We start from the raw sequence: 27068 nt of genomic DNA, 5'->3' as shown, positions 1-27068 counted from the left end.
TTTTTCTTTTTTTCTGTGCCCGTTTTCCCCGTGGTTTTTTTGTGCTTTATCCTGTGTTGTTGACCTTAAAACTGAAGAAAGGGAAGTAATTATGAGGAGCTGCTTTGATATTCAGAACAGGAAAAGAACAATTTGCCAGTGTCTCTTAAAGCCACACAGGGCATAAGGCGTTTTCATAACAGCTCATTTTTAGCAAATTTAGCTGATGATCAGAGAGACTGCCTGGCATACTGTTAGCCTTATCTGTAAGCTGGCGAGAGTTCAGACTGATAACCTGAGACAAATGGATGCTGGATTTTGATGAGGTGTAGAAAAGATTATGAGGAAAATGGTGAAGGGGTTGACAAAACCTGCTTCCTGTTCTTTTCTTCTTTCAGAGTGAACTCAGCATCTTTTCATCGAAAAAGACAGGAAAAGAAGAAACTAGAATACCGTTCTTTTTTACCCTTCCTCACTATTATCTTCCTGGTCCCAACTTCTCTGTTAGTGATCATGGATCTTATTATGGTATTTCTGCTTTGAGAATAAGGGATTTTAATCCACCGAAACACTCAGTATCACTTAACTCTGTTTTCATCTGCTCTTAATTTATCATGCAATCTCCCATGTAATCAAAAACAAATTGCAGGAGTCCCTTTAAACTTTGAATGTTTTTTTCTCTTCCTAAGTTTAGGGGAAGAACTAATCAAAATCAAAAGTAATCTGTAAGATACAAAAAGCAATCCCAAGCCACAAAATTCTTCCTTTTCCTTCTTTATGTTCATTTCAATTTACTTGAATTTTAGCTTGCCCTGAAAGGAGAATTTAATTTAGATATAGTAACTTGCATGTTCGTGAACTGTGTGTTCTAGAGTGGGGCATTTTGTAGATAGATGTGTAATCTTGTGGTGCCGTTACCACATCATGCAGCTATTTCAACAGTTTATCTTGTAGAGCCTTCAAAGGTGCCTCTGTCCCTCCAGCAAAAAGAGTCTGCACAGGTTGTCAAGATAAGCACTGTCATCACGCCTGCACCAGTTCTCTCTGGAAGGATTTGTCTAATTGACAGTAGATGCAAACGTCTTTATAAGTTCCAACAGTTGATTCAGGGTAGTAGAAGGAAGCTTGTAGTCACGTTTTTTGTGACTACTCCTTTTAGCTGTTGGACTGTTTAATCACAAGCTGATAGCCTACTTTCTGTTTCAGGTTTCTATATAAGTAAACATTTTTGTAATCAACATAACTAAAATTACATCCCCAGAAATATTTTGAAAGAATTTTATTTTTGCTAAGTCAGGCATTCAAAAATAGGCACTTCAAGAATCTGGCTTGTCTGTTGAGTCTTAATTTAGCTTCCTTCAGCATATATATTATGATAATATAATACATTATGAGTATATTATATGTTACATTATATTACAATGTTATGAAAACTAGATCTCCTTTCTGTACCAGATCCTTACCTCATACAGTTCTGAACAGTTTTCCAGGAATTGCTTCTTGTCTCCAAATCCATTCTGTGGCCATAGGCCTTATTTAGTGGATTCTATCAGTGATCTGCTCTGAGTGTGATTCCCACACCCCCTCCACAGTGGCCATTTCTGGACATTTTTCACTCTAATACTAAATGCGTTGTTGACATTTCTCTGGAGTACGAGTATGCATTCCTGATACCACCATAGAATTCCTATTTGATAATGGATACATGGTTGCAAAAAAAAGCAACCCCCTAATTAACTGGACATGGAGTTTGTGTTCCTTGTTTTATTTAAGCTCATGCTGACATAAATTAGAGTAGATTCACTGAACACTTGCAGCTGGAAACAGGTTGAGCTATGCTTGTACATATAAGCAGCTAACAAAACATCCAGTAATCTAATAGTATGGGAAGGTTGTCTGAATTAGGTTTCAGCTATGTATGTTCAGCTTATATCTAGACATACATAGCTAGCTTACAAGGTGGAGTTCAGCAAGGTCATAATATCCATCTTTGCAATTGGATAAGGTAACCTGTTCAGATTTGTACTGAATCATTTGGGATGCAAATTGCCTATGGCATTGATGCAGAAACAATTCAGAGGTGACAGGTTTTATTAGCTCAAGTGCAGCATTGCTTGATTTCAGCTACGCTGGCTCCCAGGCATGTTCAGAAAGAGCATAGCCATTTCTGTAGTGCCTGTAACGGGATCTGATAAGCCATTCTTAACCCAAGCTCTGGGGATACTTCTGCACCCTATTCATGCTATCCTACCTGCAGTTGGCTTTGGTCCAGCTTGGCTTACTCACGCCATCTCTTCTGAAATTAAGGTGACTCCATTGCTACTTTCTATATGTTACAGCACTTTTTACTTCGACAGGGCGTGTTAGGTCAGAAGCATTTTCAAATAAAGCCCAGTATTCTGCCTGAGCTAGCAGGCTCTCTTTTTGGCCTTTGTTGGAAAAGAGTGCTAGATGGCATAAAGTGGAGAAATACCTGCAGATCCAGCATAGCTGGTGCTGAGGTAGAGCTGGTACAACCTACTAAATCTTAACTGACTTTTGTGGAATTAGTCATATTTTCTGTATGTAGTGATATTTTAGGCTATAGCACCAAATCACAGCCAACTCCATGTATTTCTGCTGTTAGTTGCACTGAAACCAACAAGCCCATTTATAACCAGTCTTGGTGCTGAGACTGAGGTATGTATAATTTATTTGTTGATATGATGTACAGTATCCATATTATCTGAGCTTTTCTGCTAAATGAATTATCATCTTGAATAAAGGAGAGCTGACACTAAGAGTAGCTGAAGTACGTGTATGCTATGGCACGTCTGAGCCTAAGGTTAGCCCTGCTGTCTCTGAGGTGCAGCTGATTCCTTACACAGGCCTGGAATGCTGAATGATGCTGAAAAAAATGTTAACTTCTAGTTTCATGTTATGTGATTCAGTTGCTGTGTTTTCTACTTTGTATGGTGGGGTTTTTTTTCTATTTCCTACTTCTGGAGACAGTGAGATCTCTATAGAGATCATTCAGGTTTTTTTCCAATTGCTTCTCTTTAGAGATCCCTTACAACAAGGGACAACACAGCAGGGCATAAGCAATCCAGGAGGTTCCTGGAATGCATTGATGATAATTTCCTTCTCCAAGTGATAGAGGAGCCAACGAGGAGAGGTGTTATGCTGGACCTTGTTCTTACTAACAAGGAGGGGCTGGTGGGGAATGTGAAGCTCAAGGGCAGCCTTGGCTGCAGTGACCATGAAATGTTAGAGTTCAAGATCTGTAGGGCACCGAGGAGAGTACACAGCAAGCTCACTACCTTGGACTTCAGGAGAGCAGACTTTGGCCTCTTCAGGAATCTGCTTGATGGAGTACCCCGGGATAAAGACCTGGAGGGAAGAGGGGCCCAAGAAAGGTGGTTAATATTCAAGGATCACCTCCTCCAAGCTCAGGAGCTATGCATCGCAACAAGTCAGGCAAGAACACCAGGAGGCCTGCATGGATGAACAAGGAGCTCCTGGACAAACTCAAACTCAGAAAGGAAGCCTACAGAGGGTGGAAGCAAGGACAGGTATCCTGGGGGGAATACAGAGAAATTGTCCAAGCAGCCAGGGATCAAGTTGGGAAAGCTAAAGCCCTGATAGAATTAAATCTGGCCAGGGACATCAAGGGCAACAAGAAAATCTTCTATAGGTACACTGGTGATAAAAGAAAGACTAGGGAAAATGTGGGCCCTCTCCATAAGGAAACAGGAGACCTGGTTACCTGGGATATGGAGGAGGCTGAGGTACCTAACAACTTTTTTACCTCAGTCTTCACCAGCAAGTGCTTAAGCCACACCTCCCAAGTCACAGAAGGCAAAGGCAGGGGCTGGGAGAATGAAGAAGTGCCGACTGTAGCAGACAATCAGCTGTGAGACCATCTAAGGAACCTGAAGATGCACAAGTCCATGGGACCTGATGCATGACCCACATCTGTGGGTCCTGAGGTAACTGGCAGATGAAGTTGCTAAGCCACTATCTGTCATATTTGAGAAGTCGTGGAAGCCCGGTGAAGTTCCCGCTGACTGGAAAAGGGGAAACATAACCCCCATTTTCAAAAAGGGGAAAAAGGAAGACCCAGGGAACTACAGGCCAGTCAGTCTCACCTCTATGCCTGGCAAGATCATGGAGCAGATCCTCTTGGAAACTGCCAAGGCACATGGAAAATAAGGAGGTGACTGGTGACAGCCAATATGGCTTCACTAAGGGCAAATCATGCCTGACAAATTTGGTGGCCTTATACGATGGGGTCACAGCATTGGTGGATAAGGGAAGAGCAGCTGACGGCATCTACCTGGACTTGTGCAAAGCGTTTGACACTCTCCCACATGATATCCTTGTCTCTAAATTGGAGAGACATGGATTTGATGGACAGACCACTCAGTGCATAAGGAATTGGCTGGATCGTCGTGCTCAAAGAGTTGCGGTCAACAGCTTGATGTCCGGGTGGAGACCAGCGATGAGTGTTCCTCAGGGGTCGGTATTGGGACTGGTGCTGTTTAACATCTTTGTTGGCGGCATGGACAGTGGGATTGAGTGCACCCTCAGCAAGTTTGCCTACAACACCAAGCTGTGTGGTATGGTCGACACGCTGGAGGGAAGAGATGCCATCCAGAGGGACCTTGACAAGCTTGAGAGGTGAGCCTGTGCAAACCTCGTGAAGTTCAACAAGGCCAAGTGCAAGGTCCTGCACATGGGTTGGGGCAATCCCAAGCACAAATACAGGCTGGGCAGAGAATGGATTGAGAGCAGCCCTGAGGAGAAGGACTTGGGGGTTTTGGTTGATGAGAAGCTCAACATGACCCAGCAATGTGCACTTGCAGCCTAGAAAGCCAACCATATCCTGGGCTGCATCAGAAGAAGCATGACCAGCAGGTCGAGGGAGGTGATTCTGCCCCTTTGCTCTCATGTGAGACCCCACCTGGAGTACTGCATTCAGCTCTGGGGCCCCCAACTTAAGAAGGACATGGGCCTGTTGGAGTGAGTCCAGAGGAGGACCATGAAGATGATCAGGGGGCTGGAGCACCTCCCCTATGAGGCCAGGATGAGAGAATTGCGGTTGTTCAGACTGGAGAAGAGAAGGCTCTGGGGAGACCTTATAGCAGCCTTACAGTACTAGAAGGGAGCCTACAAGAAAGCTGGAGAGGGACTTCTTACAAGAACAGGTAGCGATAGGACAAGGGGTAATGGCTTTAAACTGAAAGAGGTAGCTTTAGATTAGCTATAAGGAAGAAATTCTTCACTATGAGGGTGGTGAGGTACTGGAACAGGTTGCCCGGAGACGGTGTGGATGCCCCATCCCTGGAAGTGTTCAAGGCCAGGTTGGATGGGGCTTTAAGCAACTTGGTCTAGTGGAAGGTATCCCTGCCCATGGCAGGGGGGTTGGAACCACATGATCTTTAAGGTCCCTTCCAACCCAAACTGTTCTATGATTCTATGAAAACTTTAACAACGTTTTGCATGATCTGCCCCATTGGTTGTATTATGCATCCTCAGTAGCAGACTTTTGCCAGCAAATTTCAGATCTGTGTCCTATCTTGCAGTCACATCCTGAACCTTTACTGCACGCTGTCAAAAATCAATGCAACCAAAAAAAAAAAAAAAGGTCAGTCAAATTCTAGACAAATTCAAATTAGAGATAAGGTGAAGATTTTTAACAGTGATAGTGACTGTCTGGCTTTATTTTCCATTCAATTCTTCTTTTTTGTCTGGAAGATAGGCTTTAGTCAAATAAGTTATCTAGCCCAATACCCATCTGTTGCGAAAGCCACTTTCTGTCTACCCTACAGTTTCTCTTCACACAAATATGGCCCCTGTCTGTTTCTCTAGTTTTTGTCTCTTTCTTACTTTATCCTTTACTCTTGCACTCAACTAAGCTTCCAACTTCCATTTTTCTTTGTCTCTACATCTCTGCAACCTGCCTTGCTTCTGCCCCTGCCACCTTCTGTGTTGTTGGGCACAAGAACCAGACACACCTCTCCCCATGGATTCCTTCTCTCCTTATATGTCCAACTTCACCCTCTCCCCCCCAGCCCTCTTGTAGTACACACGCACATGCACACATACAGACCTCATTTCTTCTTCCTCCCTTCCTCTTTTAGTCTTCTACATTCACATGTGCCTCTGCCTTCCTATTTGCTGCATGGTTTCCAGCTGTGAGGATATTAAGAGAAGACGGGGAACAGTCAGATTCCTTTGTTGGGGCATAGGTGGTGGTGACTAAAAATTCCTTTTGGCTCAGAGCTTCTCTATTTGATGAAACAAGATCAAAGCCCCACTATACAGTCTTCTTTTATTGTAACATTTGAGACTAGAGTTTGGTTTTTATCTTTTCAAATATTTTAGGCTTTGAAGATGGCTAGAAAATCTGTTTGAAAACTGAACAAAAACAACCAATCGTAAAAAGTCCGCAAGTGTTTTGGTAGCTGCAAGAACTTCTGTATGCATCTTATTTCTTTAGTTTTATTTGTTGGTATTCCTTCACATTATTATTATTTTTGCTTTACCTATAATAACTTTTAAGTAAAAATATTTATCATTTAATGTGTCTGCATTTAAAAAACTTTCTTTGTTTTTCTTTAGATTAAAAAGCCCTGTTCTTCATGTATGTTATGTTTCACATGGGCTATTGCTACTTTCTAGTCTGGAATCCCTTACAAGGCTAGTGATTCCTAATGTTTTTGAAGCATAGTCCAATTATAGGAATTAATGAAACAAAACTGAATGGAAAACTTCCTGGGGGAAGATGATTTTCCTTTTAGTTAATTTCTGAAGTAGGTTGTATCTACCCACTCATAGTCCTATAGCCTCACAGCCACAATACCAAAACATAGAGTCCATGAAGTCTGGGCAGGATTATTTTGTGCAGCACAGAGGACAAGAGATGCTGGTTAGTGATGTCTCGCTATGATTTCTGGTTTCTTCTTGATAGATGACGACAGACTTGGTTTTGGACAGGCTTTTATGCCATTTGGGAATAAGTAGTTAATGTGGTAGGATCACTGGCTTCACACTCTAGCTTGTTTGATCCACCTTAAATCCATAGCAAGGTTTCTGACCATTGTCAATATTTTCCTCATTTTGAATATCATATGTCTGTAGTCTGTCATCCCATTAAAATGAAGTGAAATAGCACATATAATGTGTTGTAACCTTCTTCTCGTTTTCATTTTATTGTAGTGTAGTTATTTTGTGCTAGTGAGTTATCTCCATTGTGGTCTCATCATAGGTCTTCTGCTAAAAAGTCATCTGGGTCACAGTCCTGGTGCAAGCAACATCTTCTCTGTGTTTACCTATTTGTTGCTGCTAATCATGTCCTTGGCTCTCAATGCCCACCATTCTTTTAACTCTTGGTTTTTTCTTTCATCTTTCGTTTTCACATACATGCATTTCTACTATTGTTAATATTACTGTGGCAAAGCTTTACACGATTATAGCAACTTCTGTTTGCGTTGCTTAACAGGAAATATGAAGTTTTAACTGGATTTCACAATAGTACTCTGTAGGCAGTTGAAAAACCTTGGGTTTACTCACAGTTTCTGTCACTACTTACATAAAATAAAAAAATAAAAGTGAAAGCACTGCATTACACACAAATGATCCATAAGTTGAAAAGTGAAAGCACACTATTTAAGGAAAATGACTGCTTCAGTATTTCTAAACCCTTACATTTTTAATATTTTGTCAAATAGCTGCTTACTTTTGTCAAAAACTATCTTCTAGAGTTGCTACAGATGCGTGTTTACTATTTTAAATTCATAGTTTGAAATAGGTGTGTTTGGGTTTGTTTTGTTGATAATGTACATGGGATTAAGACACTGGGCAGTAAAGAAACTCTGAATTTCTTACATTAGTCAACAGACTGACAATATGAATCCTCAAATTTATAAATACTTACAGGTGCAGATAAAGGTCATTTCAATAATATTATAATAGCTTATAAACCAATTATGAATCTTGAGTCATGGAGCTCCTCTGTTAGGTGACCATTAAGTGGTATGGCTAGAAGCATGCTGCATCTGCCTGATTAATGTGTGTATAAATGTAAGAATAATTAAGTGGACTTTTTAAACAAACTGCTACTTAACAAGGCTGCTTAATAAAGGAAATTCTTCCACTTTATTAATGCTTATATGCAAATGATAATATATATAATTCCACACCATTCTTAATAATTGCTATTATGTTAACATTTATTAATATTTGTATAATTATTATTTGTAACATTATTAAAATAGTGTGATACTATGTAGAGATACATAGATAATATATGTCTATATATCTAGATATCAATAAGTGGGAGATTCCCACCATAATTTCAACACTGTATTTTAATTATGTTCAATATCAATACTAGCTATCAGAATAATGCCAAGAGTGCCTAGAACAAGTAGGCAGGTACCATTTTGGGCACCAGCTCAGGAGAACACTGAAGTATGTACTCATAGTTGATTACAAATGCCATTAAAGTCAGAGATTGCCATAATTAAATATTTTGTAAACTGATTTAACATATTTCAATGCTGTTTCTTGTATTTTGATTTCTTCTCATAGATCATGGATAATTTTTTTTTTCTTGCAAAACATTGGCTTACTTTCGTGTGTGCCATTAAGTGAACTGTTACATTGCTGTAAAATACTATTTAATGTATAGCATAAAGTTTATGCTATAAAGTATGGCCAACACTGGGAGATGCTGCTATGTGGTATTTTCACTTTCTTAAAATTTCTGCATATAATGAGAAATAGTTCACATTCACAGTGAAATACATGAAGGGCTGTTTTCAGGAATCCAATTATAGCAGGCTGCTCTCATGGAGCTTCTGCTTATGCACTACACTTTGTCATCTACTTAGTAAAATAATTCTATTGTATTAGGCAAACACTCCAGTACTGTTATTTATCCTCCTGTAAACCCAAAACAGGCAGTCAGTTTCTGCTTGGTGGTAATACTATAATGGTCTAATTATTTCTGTAGTACTTAGAATGGTTGGAGCAGACCTTATTTCCTGGTAGTGTTGTGTGCCATTAACTGGAATGACAGGTAGCCTTGTAGAATACAATGGAAATTCCACATATAAGAGAAAGTATTACTTACTATTACGTAGTCATCCAGTTTTGTTTCAGTTGTTTCATAGTCTAGTTGGTCTGTTTATTTTATTTTTATCAACAGCTATTATATTGGAGATAATGCTCTGACACTATGTGCTGCAAATAGTGAATTAGGGCTTTTTATATTTAAACTTGTTTTAAGAAGCACATAAAGAAATTACGTAGCTATGGTTCTACACTGAAAGGTTTGTAGTGAGATCCTCTTAACTCAGCTTTGAAGGTATTCATGTGGATGCTTTCCTGTGAAGATGAATAGCTGGAACACTGGCCACAGTAGACAGTAAAAGTCAGAATTCAGTAAGAGTAATTCTGTTAGTTAAAGGACAGGCACTTAAGCCTGTGTTGGTATCATAATGATGAGGATAATCAGATTTAACGTAAAATGATGTATCTTTTACAGAATGAGATGTATATCACTTTGCTTTTTTATTTTGTCTGCAACTAACTGCTTTCAAATCAATATTGAACAGAGTATCTAAAAGACATTTTTGTCATCTCTATGCAAGGACAGATACAAGAAAACAGAACTGCTAGTGAAAACATACCTTTGCTGACTTTTTCACTATTGAGATTCTGAGACAGATTAAGATAATTTTATTAAAACTGTGTTTTGATGATAGGCATAAAATATACTGTGTACAACTTGAGGTATACTGTGCTGGTTTTGCTCAAAACTCTAGAAGTTCATACAGTACATGCCAAACACTGAAAATCAGCAAATCTAAAGCACTTCCTGATGGTATGATTTCATTGGGAAGTTACAGGCTTGTACTCTGTGAGTTTTACAGACTCTGATGTAAGGAACTGAGCAGCTTTTAATCCTGTTCAAAAATGAACTGATGAAAATTAGGATCTTAATCTGATTGCCTGAGCATGTTAGAAACAAATTTATAACATGTATTATTTCTAAATTTTTAAATGGATATGATTAGCTTTTCTTTTGATACCATGTTATCTTTAGTAGTTTGTTATTTGAGGACAGATTTTTTACTGTTGATTGTGGAGAGCAGTAACTCATTTGTACAAAGAATTTATATGAATTGTGAGGAGTATGAATTTAGACTCACACTGCTGTTGTTATAACACTTTTTATAAATAGGCCTTTCTTACTTAGGACTTGTTCCTTCATTTTTAGTATGACTGTGTGAGAAGGCATCTATTTTTTTTTTAGTATATCAAACTGAGCTTGTCTGTCTTTTCAGTTCTTCCTGCAGTAAGTTGTTATAAATTCTTAGTCTTCAATATTGGAACATTGGTTGATTGAGGGTAGTTTTCATTTAGGATGGTCTTATATGTTTTTTCTGTAAGCTTCCTTGATTTACTGTTCTCATTCAAGTAATCCCACAATTTGTCAAGATTGGAAGACTTTCACATTCATAAAGGCATATAATCATACTTACTAATTAAAAGACGATCCCTATGTACAGAGCAGTGAGTTCTCAGTATATAAACAAAATAATTTTCATCAGCTTGTTTGTATGTGTTGGAGGGGGCAGTTGCTTAAAAATTATTGTTAACTGTAACTTGTTACTGCTGTAACAAGAATAATTCTGTTTACATGTGTAAGAAATGGCACATATTTCAACTCAGTGTTCATCTTCCTTTCTCTGGCAATACCTACTTTTTGCCAGTTACCAGACTACATCAGTAAACTCTCTGATTAAAGGAAGGGTGATCATTACCCAGTCCAGTTTGCAATAGTATTCTGTTCTTTTAAGATTTCATTAGAATTTAAAATTCAGTATCCCAAGATTCACCCTGTCAGACTTTGGAGAGATAATGTGTGTAACTATCTTTTGTAAAACAGAGGGTATTTCAAATTGGCTTTAGAGTCTAGGGCATCCAGTCGGCTCTTGATTTTCCACCTGTGTGTTACCCAGCCTGCCCACAATAGGGCATTGTGGGCTCCATGTGTGCCAGCAGCACGGTTGGTGTACTCAAGATGCAATATTTGCTTGCTCACCTGAGGGGTGCTGGTTGGCCCAACATGAGAGCATTCTCTGTGTTGTGAGTAAAAAAGATCACTCACCTTTGCTTTCATCCTTGCACTTTAACAATGTGTTCTGGCAGTCTAATTTTGAATACCTAGATGATCCATGGGTTTGGATTATTTGTTTTATACAAACACTTTGTAATTCTTACAAATTGAAAATAGGTGGTATATGCTTTACACAGACTGTGTTTTGCTGTTATGTTCACTGCTTTTTAAAAACTGCCAGAAATTTGTCACTGAAGAAAGAATGTATCAGGTAATTTTATTCACCTGTTTAATTGGAATCAGAGTATTAAGAAAATTGGAGGTCAGTAACTACCGGTGTATCCCCAGGGTTGATACTGGGTCCAACACCATTTCACATCTTCATTAATGAGCTGGATGATGGGGCAGAGTGCACCCTGGAATGCTGGGTCCAGTTCTGAGCTCCCCAGTCCAAGAGAGACATGGACACACTGGAGAGAATCCCATGAAGGGCCACCAAGATGATGAAGGGACTGAAGCAGCTCTCCTAGGAGGAAAAGCTGAGAGAGCTGGGACTGTTCAGTCTGGAGAAGGCTGAGGGGGATCTTGTCAATGTATATAAATTGGGAGGGTGCAAAGAAGACAGAGCCAGGCTCTTTTCAGTTGTGCCCAGTGACAGGACCAGAGGCAATGGGCACAGACTGAAACACAGGAGGTTCCCTCTAAACATCAAGAAACTCTTTTTCACCGTGTGGATGACCAAGTACTAGCACAGGTTGCCCAGGGAGGTGGTGGAGTCTCCATCCTTGGAGATATTCAAAAGCCATCTGGACGTGCTCCTGGGCAACCAGCTCTAGGTGACCCTGCTTGAGTAGGGCGTTGGACCAGAAGACCTCCAGAGGTCCCTGCCAACCTCAACTACTATATGATTCTGTGAAAACAGAGTTTTCTTGCTTTCCTTTAGTGTTAGTGTGTTTATAAAAAAAGGAATCAAGCAAAATGGAAACAGTGGTTTTTATCTATAGTTTATCAGGTGTTTATTTGCTGGGAGTTTTCATTAAGGGACAGCCTATAAAGCCATCATATCCAGATCTTTTGCACTAAAAGAAACCCGATCCCAGGCAAAATGAATAAACAAAGCAGTTGGCAGTTAAGGTGCTAATCCATTTCACAATTACCCCAACATAATATTTGAAGGATATTACAGTTACGCTTCATAACAGCAGACTTTTTTCTTTAATATTCTCTTATTTTATTTCTTATAGTATGAAATATAAATAGAAATGGCCTCCTAAGAAAATCCCATATGAAACTTTTAATATATGGTATCTTTTCACATTGCTAAGAAAGGCAGTATATAAAATTGGGTAACAGTGCATTACTTGCAAGAGAGAATCACTATAGTCAAGTCAGTGCAAAGTGAAAAAAACCAAAGACTGGAGCAATGGCTAGCTACACATTGGCAAATAAATAGTGTGATGTGGAAAGCTCCACTATGATTTTTTGTCTTTGCCTGGAACAATAAAATATATTTTAGAAAAAATCTTTAATACAGTTATATCAATGCAGTGTTTTATAATGTCTTCTCTGCTTCTCTTTGTCCTAAATCAGTTTTTCAGAAACTTATTTTGCAAACACAGATTCCCTTCTGGAAATCCTCCGTGCTGACCCCTTTCCCTCCTCAGACAAGAGGACAGCAACTTTGTTCCTCCAAGGCAGAAGACTGTAAAGCCATAGTAATAGTTGTTTGCCTTCAATTGCCACTGTCAAATATATAGTTATCATTGCCCGAGAAGTAAAACACTTTGTTACCCCTCCAAACACATCAGTGTAAAAATTGGGGAAACACCACTGCAAATGATCAATTAAAAATCAGTTACTCTCATGTAACTGTTAGGAACTAACCTCTTTGTTCACAATTTTTATAAACCCCTGCAGCAACCATTCTGTGATTAGAGAAGTATTTATCACAAATTATCAATTGTTTTTGTCAACAATTTTCATGTAAGTCTGTATTTAATGTCCACTGGTGAAGATTTTGGGTACATGAAAAACATTCTGTGCAGTTTTCTCTTTTAAGCACCTAGTATTTAAGGGAAGTTAGGGAAACTGCATTTTGAAAAGTGAGTTCCTTCCTTTTTCTTAGGCTAACCTCAGACTGATGGGTTGAGGAGAACGGCTAATAGCTGCATTTTGTTTGCACCCCTAATGAGAGATAAATGTGAGTATCTTATCTGTTGTGTCTCACTGTCCATCTGTCTGTTTTTCTAGGAGGTGATTTCCTGTCCTTTTTAAGAAAAAAGAAGGATGAGCTAAAAACCAAACAGTTGGTGAAATTTTCATTAGATGCTGCTTCTGGTATGGCATATCTCGAATCTAAAAATTGTATACATAGGTAAGTAAGATATTTTTTCTTACTATTATAATTTTGATCATTGGAAATGCTAGCTATTTAGATGTATATAGTGCTTATTATCAACAGGAGTGATCCCTGCAATTTAAAAAAAAAACTACACTTTTTCTGAAAGGAGGTCATTATTGCTTGTCTAATTCAAAACTGTTCTGTTTATTTGGGTAAAAATAAATAGTACATTGTTTGATCTGTATAGTTTGTTGCTATTAGTATAAGTTAATAATGATTTTTTACCATAATAATTTGCATTATAAGGAGCATAATTCATATGGCGGCAATGAATCGTAGCAAAAAGCAGTCTGTGAGACTTATATCCTATCTGAAATTTTACCAGTACTTGCATGGTCCACAAAGAAGTTAAGTTATGTCTGAAGTGTGTTTCAGAAAAATTGACAGATTTCTCAGATAATAAAGGGAGAAAAACTGGAGTTCTGTGTATTAAAATACTAATTGCCTGGACTGCATTCTCTAAAATATGGAAGATTATCAGGCATTATCCTTTTGGGGTACCTTATTTCTGTTCCTACCATTCCTTTTTGGTGTTTCTTCTCCAGTTTGACTCTGCCATGGAGCTTATACTCAGTGTATCAAAGGGAATGTACTTAATTTCCACCTATTTTTCTCTCAGAATATCACAGTATATACCCTGCTACAATGATACGGCTGAAATACGAGACATAAACATGATTATAATCCACTTTACAGAAAAATTATGAAGAACAAGTTTCGATTTGTAATATTGATGACTTACGCTTTGTTTTCTAGAACATTTGTAGGTGAACTGTGTGCCACTTCACTTACATAATCAGCCCATTTCATATTTAGCACCATTCTGATGAATGCTGTTATTGGAGACCTGAGTGGCATTTCTCTTAGATTTTTATCAACAGTGAATTTCAATCATGCAGGTCAAGAAGTAGATTTATCTTTAAAAACATTGTTCCAAGAAGAGTAAGCTCAAAACCTATTTATAAAATCTTACAGTATTATTGTTGATTATTACAGTATTATTTGTGATGCCTGCAAAATATAAATAATTTTAGAAACAATTATTTTTGGAGAAGTGCTATCCCCACCTCCCTTTTTTTTTTATTCGCAGAGTTATGTTCCTATGTTCTAACTAGTATAGATGACAATGTGGCTTCAGTGTATCTCTGAAAGACACACTGGTAGTTATCAGTGAATAGGAAGAGCTTTTGTTAAGGTGATTTACAGAGCTAATAGTGATTCAGAGAATATATTTCAGAGAGAAGATATATGTAGCAATGTCTTACCATACAAAGATTTCATTGTTTCATTGTTTTCAGTTAGAAAGCTGAAAACAAGTGTGTCATATAGATCTTAGGTCAGGAAAAAGAGCTGTAATCTAATCTGTTTTGCTAGTGCCATAGACTTGCCAACGCACACTGCCTGGCTTACACATCTGATGGTACAAGTAAGGAAAAAGTTCTTTCCCTATTTACTTTTTAACTTTCCAAATCTTCACAAAATTTGTTTATTATTATCACAGATTGTCACAGGAGGTTATCAGAGAGAGCTACCACTTTCCTTAAAAGCAGAAACAAAATTTTTAGTAAACCCATCCTGAAGAAAACTACAGTTTTAAAGTGCAACCAAGGAAGCAAGCAGTATCTTCAGGAAAACTGCTTACTTTTATGAAATACACAGGTTAATAAATCAAGATATGCATTTCCAGTATTATTTTACCAGTCTTATTTTCTGGGATATTCAAGATTGGTTTTGTTTTTCTGTGGTTGGCCATAGTATGTGCTTATTATGTTTATGAGCTAATTCTTCTGAATTTGATAGGTAATCGTAATGAAAATTTCTGAATCAGGACAACAACCAACCAAGTTTAGTGATTTTAGCAGTAATGATAGAGCTGCTTCTGGTTGGGGATTTTTTGAGCTACTAATACAGGTTAAATGGCAAATGCTTACTCTAGGAAAGTAGCTCATGAGGTTTTAAAATGTGTTTTACCAAATGCTAAACTGCATTTTAGTAGGATTAGCATACATAAAATTTTTCTGGGTCAGTTCCCTGTTCGAGCATTTATCCAGGATTTCTGGGCACCCTGGGGGATGGCTGGAGACACATTTGTCTAGAAACCCTGTCTGCCACAGAAGAACAGAGCATCTGTTGCTTGCTGGGTACTTTGAACCTGTTGCACACCAGCGGGCACAACACTCTTGGTGCCGTGTTGCAAATACAAAAAAAACAAGGGAATGAAGGGCTAGCAGGGAAAAGTCAAACTTTCTAGTTCTTTGTAAGCAAGCTCGTAGGTGTTCAGGACTCAGAACCCCACTGGAGTTTCAGCCCCTTCTTACCTGAGCACTGAAGGTGCAGCTCTGTGACTGCATGGTCTGTACAAGGAATTTGGGAGCCCTTGTTCCATCCTTTTTAGGTCAGGTAAGACAAACTAGTCACAGGTAAATTTAATGTTGAGAGCGTGTAGATTAGAATGGAAGAATTTAATTCATAGTACAAAGAAGATTTAGCACTATGTAAAAAGAATAGTAATTTTTTGAAAGAACAATAAATTTGTTCTTTTTTGTCAGAAACTTCATCAACTGAAAGTGTTCATCAGGTAAGAAAGAGGTAAGAAAATTGACTAGAGAAAAAATGGACTAAACAGGAGAATGTTTTTTATTTTGTTTAAAATTCCATAGGCTTTGATTACTATTACTTAAGAAGGATCAGTAATATATAATTAGAAATAGTTTCTGTTGTGTAGGCTGCAGCAAAATAAAATTGTTTTGCTTCATGCTATTGTTTATATGAAGTATTCTATTGGTTGTTTTAAAGGTTTGTTCAGACTGCTCACGTGGTTTTTTAGTAGTTCAGGTTACCATCATTTAGTACCATGTACATTTGACTTGATGTTAATTTGAAACTAAAGGCTGCTCAGAAGTTTATTAAAATTATTTTTAATGCCACTTTTTAGTTGTAGCTGCACTAGCTACACTTAGCCTTTATATTTTAAATTTCTGCCTAAATCTATACTGGCTTTCTGAAATTGCTGTTGGAGTCATACTTTGATTTAGCCTTTCAGTAGTGGGGCCAGTGCAACAACTAATATCCTCTTTGTTTTCTGTTTTTGTGTGTGCTATGGTGTTTCAGTAGGTACAAATATAAAGTTTAAATTTGTCAGACTTAGAACGCATAATGCATGCGAGTGATTATTTGATCTGCATTTTCATCTCCTCTAGCGTCCAGATATCACTTGTTCTTTGCTCTCTCTTTGTTCTGTTTCAAGAGCAAAAATGAGTGGGCTTAAAGGAAAAAAAAAAAGCTGCATGAAAAGATGTTATTAAAAGAAATAAAAAGAGTGGTTGAACATATGCAGAAGAATGTAGTCATTTAATCTCCATTTAATTAATATGAGGTTGAAGAATGGTTTCTTGCTTTTCATTGTTACCATATGCTATTGTTTAGATAGTTCCATTTTTTCTGTTAATTAGAAAACAAGATAAGGATGGAGATGTGATAATTTCAGTTGGTTCAATAAGCATTTATGAGTGGTCTTCTTTTCCAGTATTCGATTTGCATGTGATGAATGCATTTGTCCATAATTTATGTTTAGTTTCCAAACCAATCCTGTGGTAGTATAGGAGAGAAGCTCCAACTACCTGATTCAGAGAATTTGGACATACGTATTGTTTGTTTTATTTTCCCCTCTATTTACTGCCATCATTTTGTAATGAAAATAATTCAAATTATGGTAGAACTCAGTTGGAAAAATATTTTAATATTGAGAGAAGCAATTATGTGTAGGACTTCCTCTATTTTTGTCATTTGATAGTTGGTACAACCTCTCAAAATCAAAGATACAGTTAGGTCTTGAAAATATTTCTGTGTGGAAAATTGTGTTGTAGCTTTATCTACAAGTAATACAAATATAATTCTGATTGAAACTAGCAGAAATTTTTTTTTTTTCAGTTAGCTACTGTGCCCCTTGATAGTGTTCTGCACACAGTTTCCGTGCTTTACTTAAAAAGTAGATTGATTTTTACCTTGTTTAAGAGCTTTTACAAATGTGTTAAGAGCGAGTTTATTTTTTTAAATAATTTAATGTGAAACTCATGAGGTTCAACAAGGCCAAGTGCAAGGTCCTGCACATAGGTTGGGGCAATGCCCAGTATCAATACAGGCTGGGAGATGAATGGATTGAGAGCAGCCGTGCAGAGAAGGACTTAGGGGTATTGGTGGATGAAAAATTGGACCTGAGTGGGCAATGTGCGGTCATAGCCCTGAAAGCCAACTGTATCCTGGGCTGCATCAAAAGAAGGGTGGCCAGCAGGTCGAGGGAAGTGATTCTCCCCCTCTGCTCCACTCTCATGAGACCCCACCTGGGGTACTGTGTCCAGCTCTGGGGTCCCCAGTACAAGAAAGACATACACCTGTTGGAGCGGGTCCAGAGGAGGGCCACAAAAATGATCAGAGGGGTGGAACACCTCTGCTGTGAGGAAAGGCTGAAAGACCTGGTGTTATTCAGCCTGGAGAAGAGAAGGGAAGACCTCATTGTGGTCTTTAACTAAATAAAGGAGACTTATAAGAAAGACAGACAAAGACTTTTTTGCCTGTAGTGACAGGTAGCGCCAGGACAAGGGGCAACGGTTTTAAACTGAAAGAGGTTTATATTGAACATCAGGAAGAAATTTTTTACAGCGAGAGTAGTTAGACCCTGGAACAGGTTGCCCAAAGAAGTTGTGGATGCCCCATCATTGGAAGTGTTCCAGGTCAGGTTGCAGGGCTTTGAGCAACCTGATCTTGTGAAAGATGTCCGTGCCCATGGCAGGGGGTTGGACTAGATGACCTTTGAAGGTCCCTTCCAACCCAAACCATTCTGTGATTCTATGGTCTATTTACATACAGAAGGTTTTTCTCCGTCTTTGAATCACAGGCGCATTTAAACAATTTTGAAGATGCATTATTAGGAGAGAGCTATAACAAAAGTTAGAATCTTAAAAGTGATCAATTAATAAACATTCCCAATGTCAGTTTTTCACTAAAGTTACCAGCAGTAGCCTTCAACTATACATCTGCCGAAGGTAGCGTGAAGTTGGTATTCAATTCAAATTACTTATTTTCAATATATGCACTATGTGTGTGAGAAGATATGGACTAACTGCATTCAAGGTATATTCTTTAGTCAAGTTTTCCTTTCAGTCAATGCATTTATGTTCTGGAAGTCTCCCATATTCTGAATTAAGATGATCATCGTTGATAAGATGACCATGTTCTGTGGTCCATTTCTTCCATTTTTAGTCATATTACTACTGCTTCTTTTTGCTTTAGTTTTCAAGCCATTACAAACCCCACACTAAATTAAAAGTGGGTGGTTTAGCTTCATGCTATGAAGCTACTGCCTCTGTGGATATTAATTCAGGATTTCTATAGATTTCATTACATATGTACCATTTATATTAATTACACATAACTTACTAGGAAAATACTTGCTTCCCTGTTGCTAACCTAGTTTACCTGATCTACTCTGCTCCCAGAACTTTTTTTTCCTCTTCAGTCTGGTAACTGCTAATGTAAAAAATTTTGGAAAGTGGTGTCAGAAGTCTTTCATAACCATGAATGCCTTAAGAAAGATAGTCTTTCCTTTCCTGTGAATCTTCCATTTCTTCCTGGGACAAGTTCAGCTACCACAAAAAGCATGAAAAGTGATCCTATTCAATTTAGAATAGGTGCTGTTCAGTTTAGTGTGTCAGTAGTGATTCATGTCTCCTGGGAGCAGGAGAGTGATGGTTTAGCCCCAAAACTCAGCAGGTCTCTCCTAAGGAGAGGCAATAACCTGCCTGCTTGATTCTGTGCCTAAATCCAGTGGAAGACAGGAGCTAAATACTTGTCTGTGCCTGCTTTTGGCTGGCTCCAAGCAATTCAGTGCTCAGTGGAATGACTGCTTTGGTTCTGTTCCGAAATAGTTTATTCTCCTTGAGCACAACGTGTTTCTCTGAATACTGCATTTCCTCCTGGGCAACTGCAATACCTAAGACCTTTATTGTAGTTTCTGTAATTTTCTGTGCTGATGATGACTTAAGAAAGGCTACATTTCGGTGGAATGAGTTCGCCTTTCTATAAACTAGATGGACTCTTCAAGGTTTATTGTGCAAGCATTAATTTGCCATTATTAATTAGCTTTTTATGATTCATTCAGAACTGCATGTATAAAATTAAGTGATGATGCGAGATTCCATTTCTATAGCTTTCTTTCATAGAAAATATTTAATCATTTATGACTGAATCAAAAAATTCTGTACTGTTGCGTTAATAATAATAGTTGATCATGCTTCAATGAATAAGTCTTTCAGAGAGTAATTGTCGGTAGTACAGTTGAAACACCACATAAATGTAATGAATAATCATAATTTCAAGCCTTATTTATAAGATGATGTCTCTGCTTTATATAAAATGGTGTTTCAAAGCATGTTTTTTACAATATGAATATTAGAAATATTTCCATTCTATTTAAAGTTAAAACCACAAATGGGAACTTTGATGAAGAACTCTTACTTTCTGTAGGCCACTTTATATAGGTACATTGTTAGTGTTAAAAAAAAAAAGCCACGAAAATTTATTCTGTCATATCTATAAAATAATTTTTAGTCAAACTTTGCATTTCATTGGCACTTTCCAGTACCATGTATTGAGCTTTTATTTCTTAATATGGATGTGCTTTATGCAACTATCCATGTTGTCTCTTAACTAGTAAGCTTTTTTCCACTAAAAACAGTATTTCCACTGACTTTATTAGATTATAAAGATACTGTGCAATTATAGCATTGCAGGTTTTACACAGGTTATTGATTATTTTTTATTTGGTCTATTGGTCATAAGAGGTATTAATGGAAGAACCATTACAAATGCATAGTGTTTATTTGGACAAATGATCCAGATTGCAAGTATACAGGAAGACTGCAGAAGTCCTCCTCCTCCCAGATTTGTTATGGGTTGCTGAGGATCTACCTGCTAATTCTTTCCAAAAAAGATGAGTTCAATGAGCAGCTCTTGGGAGTCCTAGTTGTTGCTAAGCAAATTAAGGAAGTGTTGACTGTTGCCAAAACAGTGGCGCTGCTCCCCTCGCCTCCCCTTGCTTGGCACTCTGCTTCTAATGCAAAAAGGGAATGCTGCACCAGTCTTTAGGCTGCGGTGTTTGCTGACACTCTGCTAATGCTGTACCAAGGCACTTGGAGTCTTCAGTATGTCTCTGCGCTCCAAGGGTGTGATGCCATTGAGGTAGTCGGTCTGCACAAGATCCTTTTTTCATCAGTGGCTATTAAAACTGCATTCCGGACCATAACATTTATCAGTACAAATGTGTCAGTGCTTTCAAACACTCCGGGAAATTATTTTTCATAGTTTTCACACTACTATGTTTCTTCAAAATGTGGTATTTCCAACCCTAAAATAACTAATACAGTGCTGTTCAACTGCTGTCATCTAGGAGGAGAGACAGGTGAACACTGCTACGTTTCACTCTGCTTGCCATATAGGACTAGATTAGAGTATTATATACCAGGTTTCAGCTTTTAAGAATAGATTTTCAAAGGTTGTCAAGGTGTTTTTTCTGCAATTTCAAGTCATCTCCACTGTCACACTGGTAAATGTGGTTTGATCCTAGAGAAATCCATTTACAATTAAAGTTGAATCAGTTCTGAATTGTTACTTCTGTTTGTCTGAAATCTTATTTGAGCAACATGATTATTTCTTTCTTTAATGATTCTGATCTGAAAGTATTAAGGAAAAAAAAACAGGGGAAACGTAAGTATCCAAACCCATTAAATTAAATATTATGAATATTGTATACTTTAAACCCATTATAATAAATTAGAGAGATTATTGAATTCTAAGTATGCTGTAATGTAAGTGAATGTGAACTATGATGAATAAAAAATGAGCTTCCTTCTAATCTATTATCTGTTTCCCTAAGCTATTGAATTCTGGCATGGCTGAATAACAAAAGATTTTAAAAGGTAGAGGAATACAATTTTTCCTTGCGGACTCTGTGTATTTGTTATAGAGCTTGATACTGCTTCCCCTTATGTGCTTTATTTGACATCCACCCCACCCAGCAAATTAGCTATCTCAGATTTAGCTTTACTACAGCTGTAGAAGGCTTGTGATTAGAGTAACAGATGCATAGATTTGGATGGTCAGAGTATGATATAAGAAATGACTGAATACATTTTTGTTTACTGTAAATCTCAACACATCATGCTATCTCAATAAGACCATGCTGTCTTTCATATATTCCTGAATTATGCTCGATGCAGTCCTGGTACCAGAGGAGTCAGTGGTCACAGTATGTAGGAAATATATATTTGAATTGTGGCTTTTTAGAATTATTGTGTTACATAAATAAGCAGTAGATTACACATATGATTATATTAATTTAATGATTGGCACATTAATGATAGAACTGGAAGTTATGCTATCTTTTTTTTTTTTTTTTTAAAGCATAACACTCTCTTCACTCCTATTAGGACAGATTTTGTTTACCATTTCCAGCATCAATTATCTCTACCATTTGCTACTCTTCTTTTTAAATATTAAATCAGAAAACAACTATTAATACAAGTGCAAAACAAAGTTGTTGTTTAACTGTGGTCATTCTGAGGCTAATAATAATAATTCATAGTTCCCAGAGGCCAGTTTAGTATAGGATATTAGATTTTGCTGTTTCTCAGTTTGGAATGGCAAATTGAGGTTTCTTCATATGAAATAAATAAAGAGAAATCAACTTTTTCTTTCCATGATTGATTTTCTTTTGATAAGACAGTTATAACATTTCATCTTATTTAATTGAAATTTCCTTTAGGCTTCATTTTATATCTAACCAATACACAGTTTATGTATCAGCTGAATGGCATCACGGGTAATCTAGTATAATCAGCCAAAGATAGTTCTTTATATTAATGTTTTGAAGTGTCTGTTAAAGGTTTCAATGAGGTTGATATTTTCATTTTATGATAAACTTTCCCTAGTGCTCCCTATTCAGCTTGTCCTTGAATATTATCCTTTATGTGCTCCCGTAAAATGGGGAAAATATCCAATTATTTCAGAGCTCTGAGATTTCAGTATGTCACTTTTCCTAGGATGATGATTTAAAATGTCACGTAGAGTTAAACTAAACATAGTAATAGATAAATTGTTTGGCATGTTATTTTGTAGACCTAGTTATTTAAAAAAAAAATACAATGTCCACATTGACAATAAACTATTCTGATAAAAATATATGTGATGATAGAATTCACCAATAACTGCTAATACAGGGGAAGCTGAAAATCTCTTATTCTTCACAGGTTCAATTTTTGCTTTCTGTTTTGGTACATCTCATCTTTCAGTTAGCAATTAGAGGTTAGATTTACCATTAGAAGGTAACTTCCTCATTCTGATAGACTGACTCTCTGTATTGTGTTTTTAAGGAAACATGAGTGTTTTGTGTATTTATGTGTAACTTATATGTGACCTGAGACCTTAATCTAACACTTGCAGATTTTGTGCTTCTGAAAAAAACTAACAGAGCAGCCTGGGTGAATGAAATCTTTTGACTGGGAATGAGAGCAGAACATGGTTTTCATTCAGACTGCCCCTGCCAGCCCACCCCAACTGATGTGTTGTCCTGTCCTGCCAAAGATTTCCTTAGATTTCAGGGCTTCCATGGGCACCAGAGTTTCTTGGCCTCTCTGCTCTGTCTTTTCATTAAAGAAAGCATAATACATTGCCATGTGGAAAGCAGAAATGACACTCGCTGGATTTATATTGGATGGAAGTTATTATATACACCGTTTAACTGGGAACATCCTTTTGCCTCTTTCTGAACTCGTCTGCATTGAAATTAATGACCTTCCAGAGGTGATATCTGTAGCTGAAAACACCTATTTTTTTACACTACCAAAGCCCATTCTTGTTTTTTTGAAAGTTCATGGTACCAACTCAGATTTTGTTATTGGGGTGGGGTGGCAGGTCATAGCTTGGGTTTTCCATTCAGTGCATTCATGGGCACACTGCCAGATCAAAATTTACCTAATATAACTTGATATGATAAATGAAAATAAGAGTAATAATATTGAATTAATAATGTAAGTATTAGCATGGTATCCAACTTCATTTGTAAATTAAATATTTTGCAGTATTAATTAGTTTTAAAGAATTACATCCATATAATCCACATCCTTGTTCTAATGAAATGGTCAATGCCTGAATGATAACGTGACTGAAAATCACTGAAATATAAGCTCTGTAATCAGAGTATTTGGGGGAGGGAGCTGTAGGAGTAGTTTACAGATGGGAGATGATGATAACTTTCCAGGCATTTGCCCAGTCATTTTTGGGAAGGAGTGAGGCTGAGCATGGAGCTGGGTTCCAGGGCACACAGAATGGGAAGATGATTTGGCATCACAAAGGAAGGACATGAGAAATCCTTGCTAAGGAGCATACGTTGTATACAAATGTAAAAGGAAGGAAATGTGCCATTTTTAGGTTAATATTTTGTAAGAAAATGAGCCTAAACCCACTTTTAAAAGTTCCTTTGCTTTCTGATGGTCCAGGGCTTCTCATTCTGAGATTACATACCTTTCCTTTCCATTGTCCCTACCCTTCCATGTTTTACTGCATAATTGGCTAAGGTGTGAATGAGAAAAAAAAAATTGCAAAAGGAAAATTTGTTAGGAAGGAAACATTACTTGTTCTTGTTACAGCATAGGTAAAGCACAACTGTTTTACTAGCTAGCTGGTCTTTCTGCTGTTACATGTTTGAGTGAGTACCAGTGAATCCATTCCCAGAAATCTCAGATAATGGTCTGGTCTTTCTGCCGTGCTGAACTCATATTTGGGTCCCAAGGCTCATCAGAGGGTCCAAAAGGACAAGACAAAGTATGTGTTCAGAATACTATGAGATACTGTAGTAAAATACTGTATATGACGCATATAGTTACATGATCTGTTCTTTTAGAAGTGTATCTATTTTCTTCTTGTGAGACAACTGTTCTTGTGTATAAAACCAAAATAAAGTTCTAGCATTAGAAAACTTAGTGTTTTATAGACAGTGGGGAGAAAAGTTAAGTGTCAAAAGCTGATTAGAGAAAGGATGATATTTATTGTAAGAAATCAGAAGAAATTCTTAGGTTATAAACAATTCATAAGAAATTTCAGAGAAGGTATAGTTTTTTTCTTGTTACAGAAGATGCATATTATGAAAAATATTTAATTTTTTGCCTTGGTGGAGTTGAGTCAGTGTGTATTTTTCTCATGAGGTATCCCTGATACAGAAAATTCCCTCTATAAAAATGAGTAAGCTTTGCTAGAAATAAAGCAAATGGGACTGAAAGAAATGTAAGCAAATTTTCTTAGATACCCTCATTCTATTTAACAAGCTGTAGCATTTTAAGTGTTATGGTATTGTGTTAGGGTTGTTTTTATTTAACTGCAATACCACTTTCTTGTTGACAAATATTAGGAATTTACAAGTATTATTCAGACAAAATCATTTGAATAACATCTTTTTAGAATAATAAATCTGCTCACTGCATGAGACTGACAGGCATTCTCTGATTAAGAAGTGAAAAGTAAAAAATGAGAGTATAGGATATTGAAACCAAGATAAAAATAACATACAGCTAGTGTTAGTGAAAGCTGTTGTGGTGATCACAAAGTCATATAGCTTTCCTACATCGTTCTCTCTGCTCTCATAGTCCTGTTGCAATGGAGAATAGTGGATGAAATGTAATTACTTTCTATGGTAAATGTAAAAAGTTTAGTGACATCTACTGTTTAGAGAAATAGCAAGCCTTAAGTTCACAGTCTGTGAATTTGTGTCCTGTGTTATACAAGGTCAATAAAAGCATGTACTCTGGAACTATTGTCAAAAGACATACCTATACGCTTTATGCAGAGGCAAGTACAGAAAAGAGAATATTATACTTTTGATATGTGTGCAACACTAATTAGGTTGCTATCATCTACACCATCTAGACATTTCTACTTCACATCTTCATTTTAGTTTCAGGGGATTCATTTTTAACAGTTCCGTATTCTCTTAGCTTTTATTACTCTCAACAAGAATTTTAATTTCTGTGATTTACTATTGAACTTTTAAGAGGTAGCACAAGAAGTTCCAGTATGCCATCAGATATCTTTCTCCAGATTTTGCTAGTTTGTGTAGACTAGTTTCTTTGACTAGGAAAAGACATAATTTGCAAATAATTTGGAAATTCCCTAATGTCTTAAAGAGAGTAGAAATGCAGCCTAATGTTGAACAACGTAAACATTTACATACTCTTTCAAGAATAGCTCTGTTACCCACTTTATGAAGTATCTACCTATTCCTTAAACAGTGTTTTTTGAATGGATTTAAAAGTGAAGTTTGGAGAACATTGTAGCTTTAATAATAATAATTAGGAGGAAATGGAAAGGTGTGAATCTGAAAGTATTAGGAGATACTAAGGGAAATCATTCAACCAAGGGTCCTAACCTCCCACTGAAATTCAACAGTAAATGAAAAGCAAGAAGTAGGGCCTTAGATGATAATGCCTGCTTTTGCTATACTTCAATAGATGTTATTTAACAAGTTGTTGTAGACATTGCCATGAAGCTACAGCAGTAATTCTTCTCCATTTAGTGTATTTTGATGTTCAAAGTTTCATATTAAATCTGCTCAGAAAGTTCAGGCACCCCCTCGTCAGATACCATCAGATACCAAATACTTCACAACCAGGAGATGCAAACCATGTTTGTGGCTGACTATGCCATTGGTGGTATTTCCACAGAATTTTTAAACTATGTTTTTGGTAATCTGTACCAAAAAGAAAGATGGACTGCATGATTTCATTTTTGCAGTGGGTACAGGAGGCATTAGTGGTAGATGATAATCAACAAATTAGATGATAGGATAAGACAAAAGCAGAAGAAAATGGATTGAGGAGGAGAGGAAGAATGCAGTCAACTAAATGCCAGTCACCTCAGAAATGAGGTACAGGATTCTTCTTTGAGCATAGATCATTGACCAGAGGTAAGCATGTGCGTCAATGTTTGTTTAGTAAAGCCAAAGCATGCTTTCGCGTACACTGTTTTCTTTTCTTTAGGGTGTAGAACTTTTCCTGTTTTATTTCTTATAGCAGAAAATTCTAATTAATGTTTCTAGAAATGCAAATATATGTTGCATTAAGATATAATGTATTGGTTCAATATTTTATTGGCTTCCTGATACTGATTCTTGACATTCCAAAGAGGAATGTACCCCAGTTGTCTCAGATAGGAAACTATTTTCATTTTAATAAAAAATTCTTGCGCTGTATGTCAACAGTTATGAATAATAAATTCCCAAATTACTTTCCTGAGGAAAATAATCATACTTCCTTTTTCTAATTTTTGTACAGACATATATATATTTATATCTGCATACTAGGTTACACCTGTTTTGTGGACTTGACAAAATGTTTATACACTATTTTTTTCAGATAGTACTAGTGATGATATACCTTACTCTAAGGTAGTTCTTCCCAGTGCCTTGGGAGGTCTTTCAGAAGTGCCTCTGAGCTTTACATTGCTGTAGTTTTACCACTGAAGTATTACATTCAG

At 37.1% G+C, this 27068-nt stretch overlaps 1 protein-coding gene across 7 annotated transcripts in view; it reads left to right on the top strand.

The window, feature by feature from the left end:
• Positions 1-27068, top strand: part of FER (FER tyrosine kinase) — a 202338-nt gene that overhangs the window by 135569 nt on the left and 39701 nt on the right. For 6 of the 7 annotated variants that reach the window (XM_087741585.1, XM_087741584.1, XM_087741581.1 and 3 more), the window contains one exon: positions 13340-13463. In XM_087741585.1, the coding sequence (XP_087597711.1) occupies positions 13340-13463 (124 nt within the window). Of the gene's footprint in view, positions 1-13339; positions 13464-16039; positions 16114-27068 lie in introns of those variants that run through there. The other variant, XM_087741588.1, reaches the window with a different exon arrangement.

This window comes from Nipponia nippon, unplaced genomic scaffold (assembly GCF_047370975.1).
Source record: "Nipponia nippon isolate SJK-2023a ecotype South Korea unplaced genomic scaffold, ASM4737097v1 scaffold_8, whole genome shotgun sequence".
In the NCBI taxonomy this organism is placed as follows: domain Eukaryota; kingdom Metazoa; phylum Chordata; class Aves; order Pelecaniformes; family Threskiornithidae; genus Nipponia; species Nipponia nippon.
This window is presented reverse-complemented; position numbering and strand designations above follow the sequence as displayed.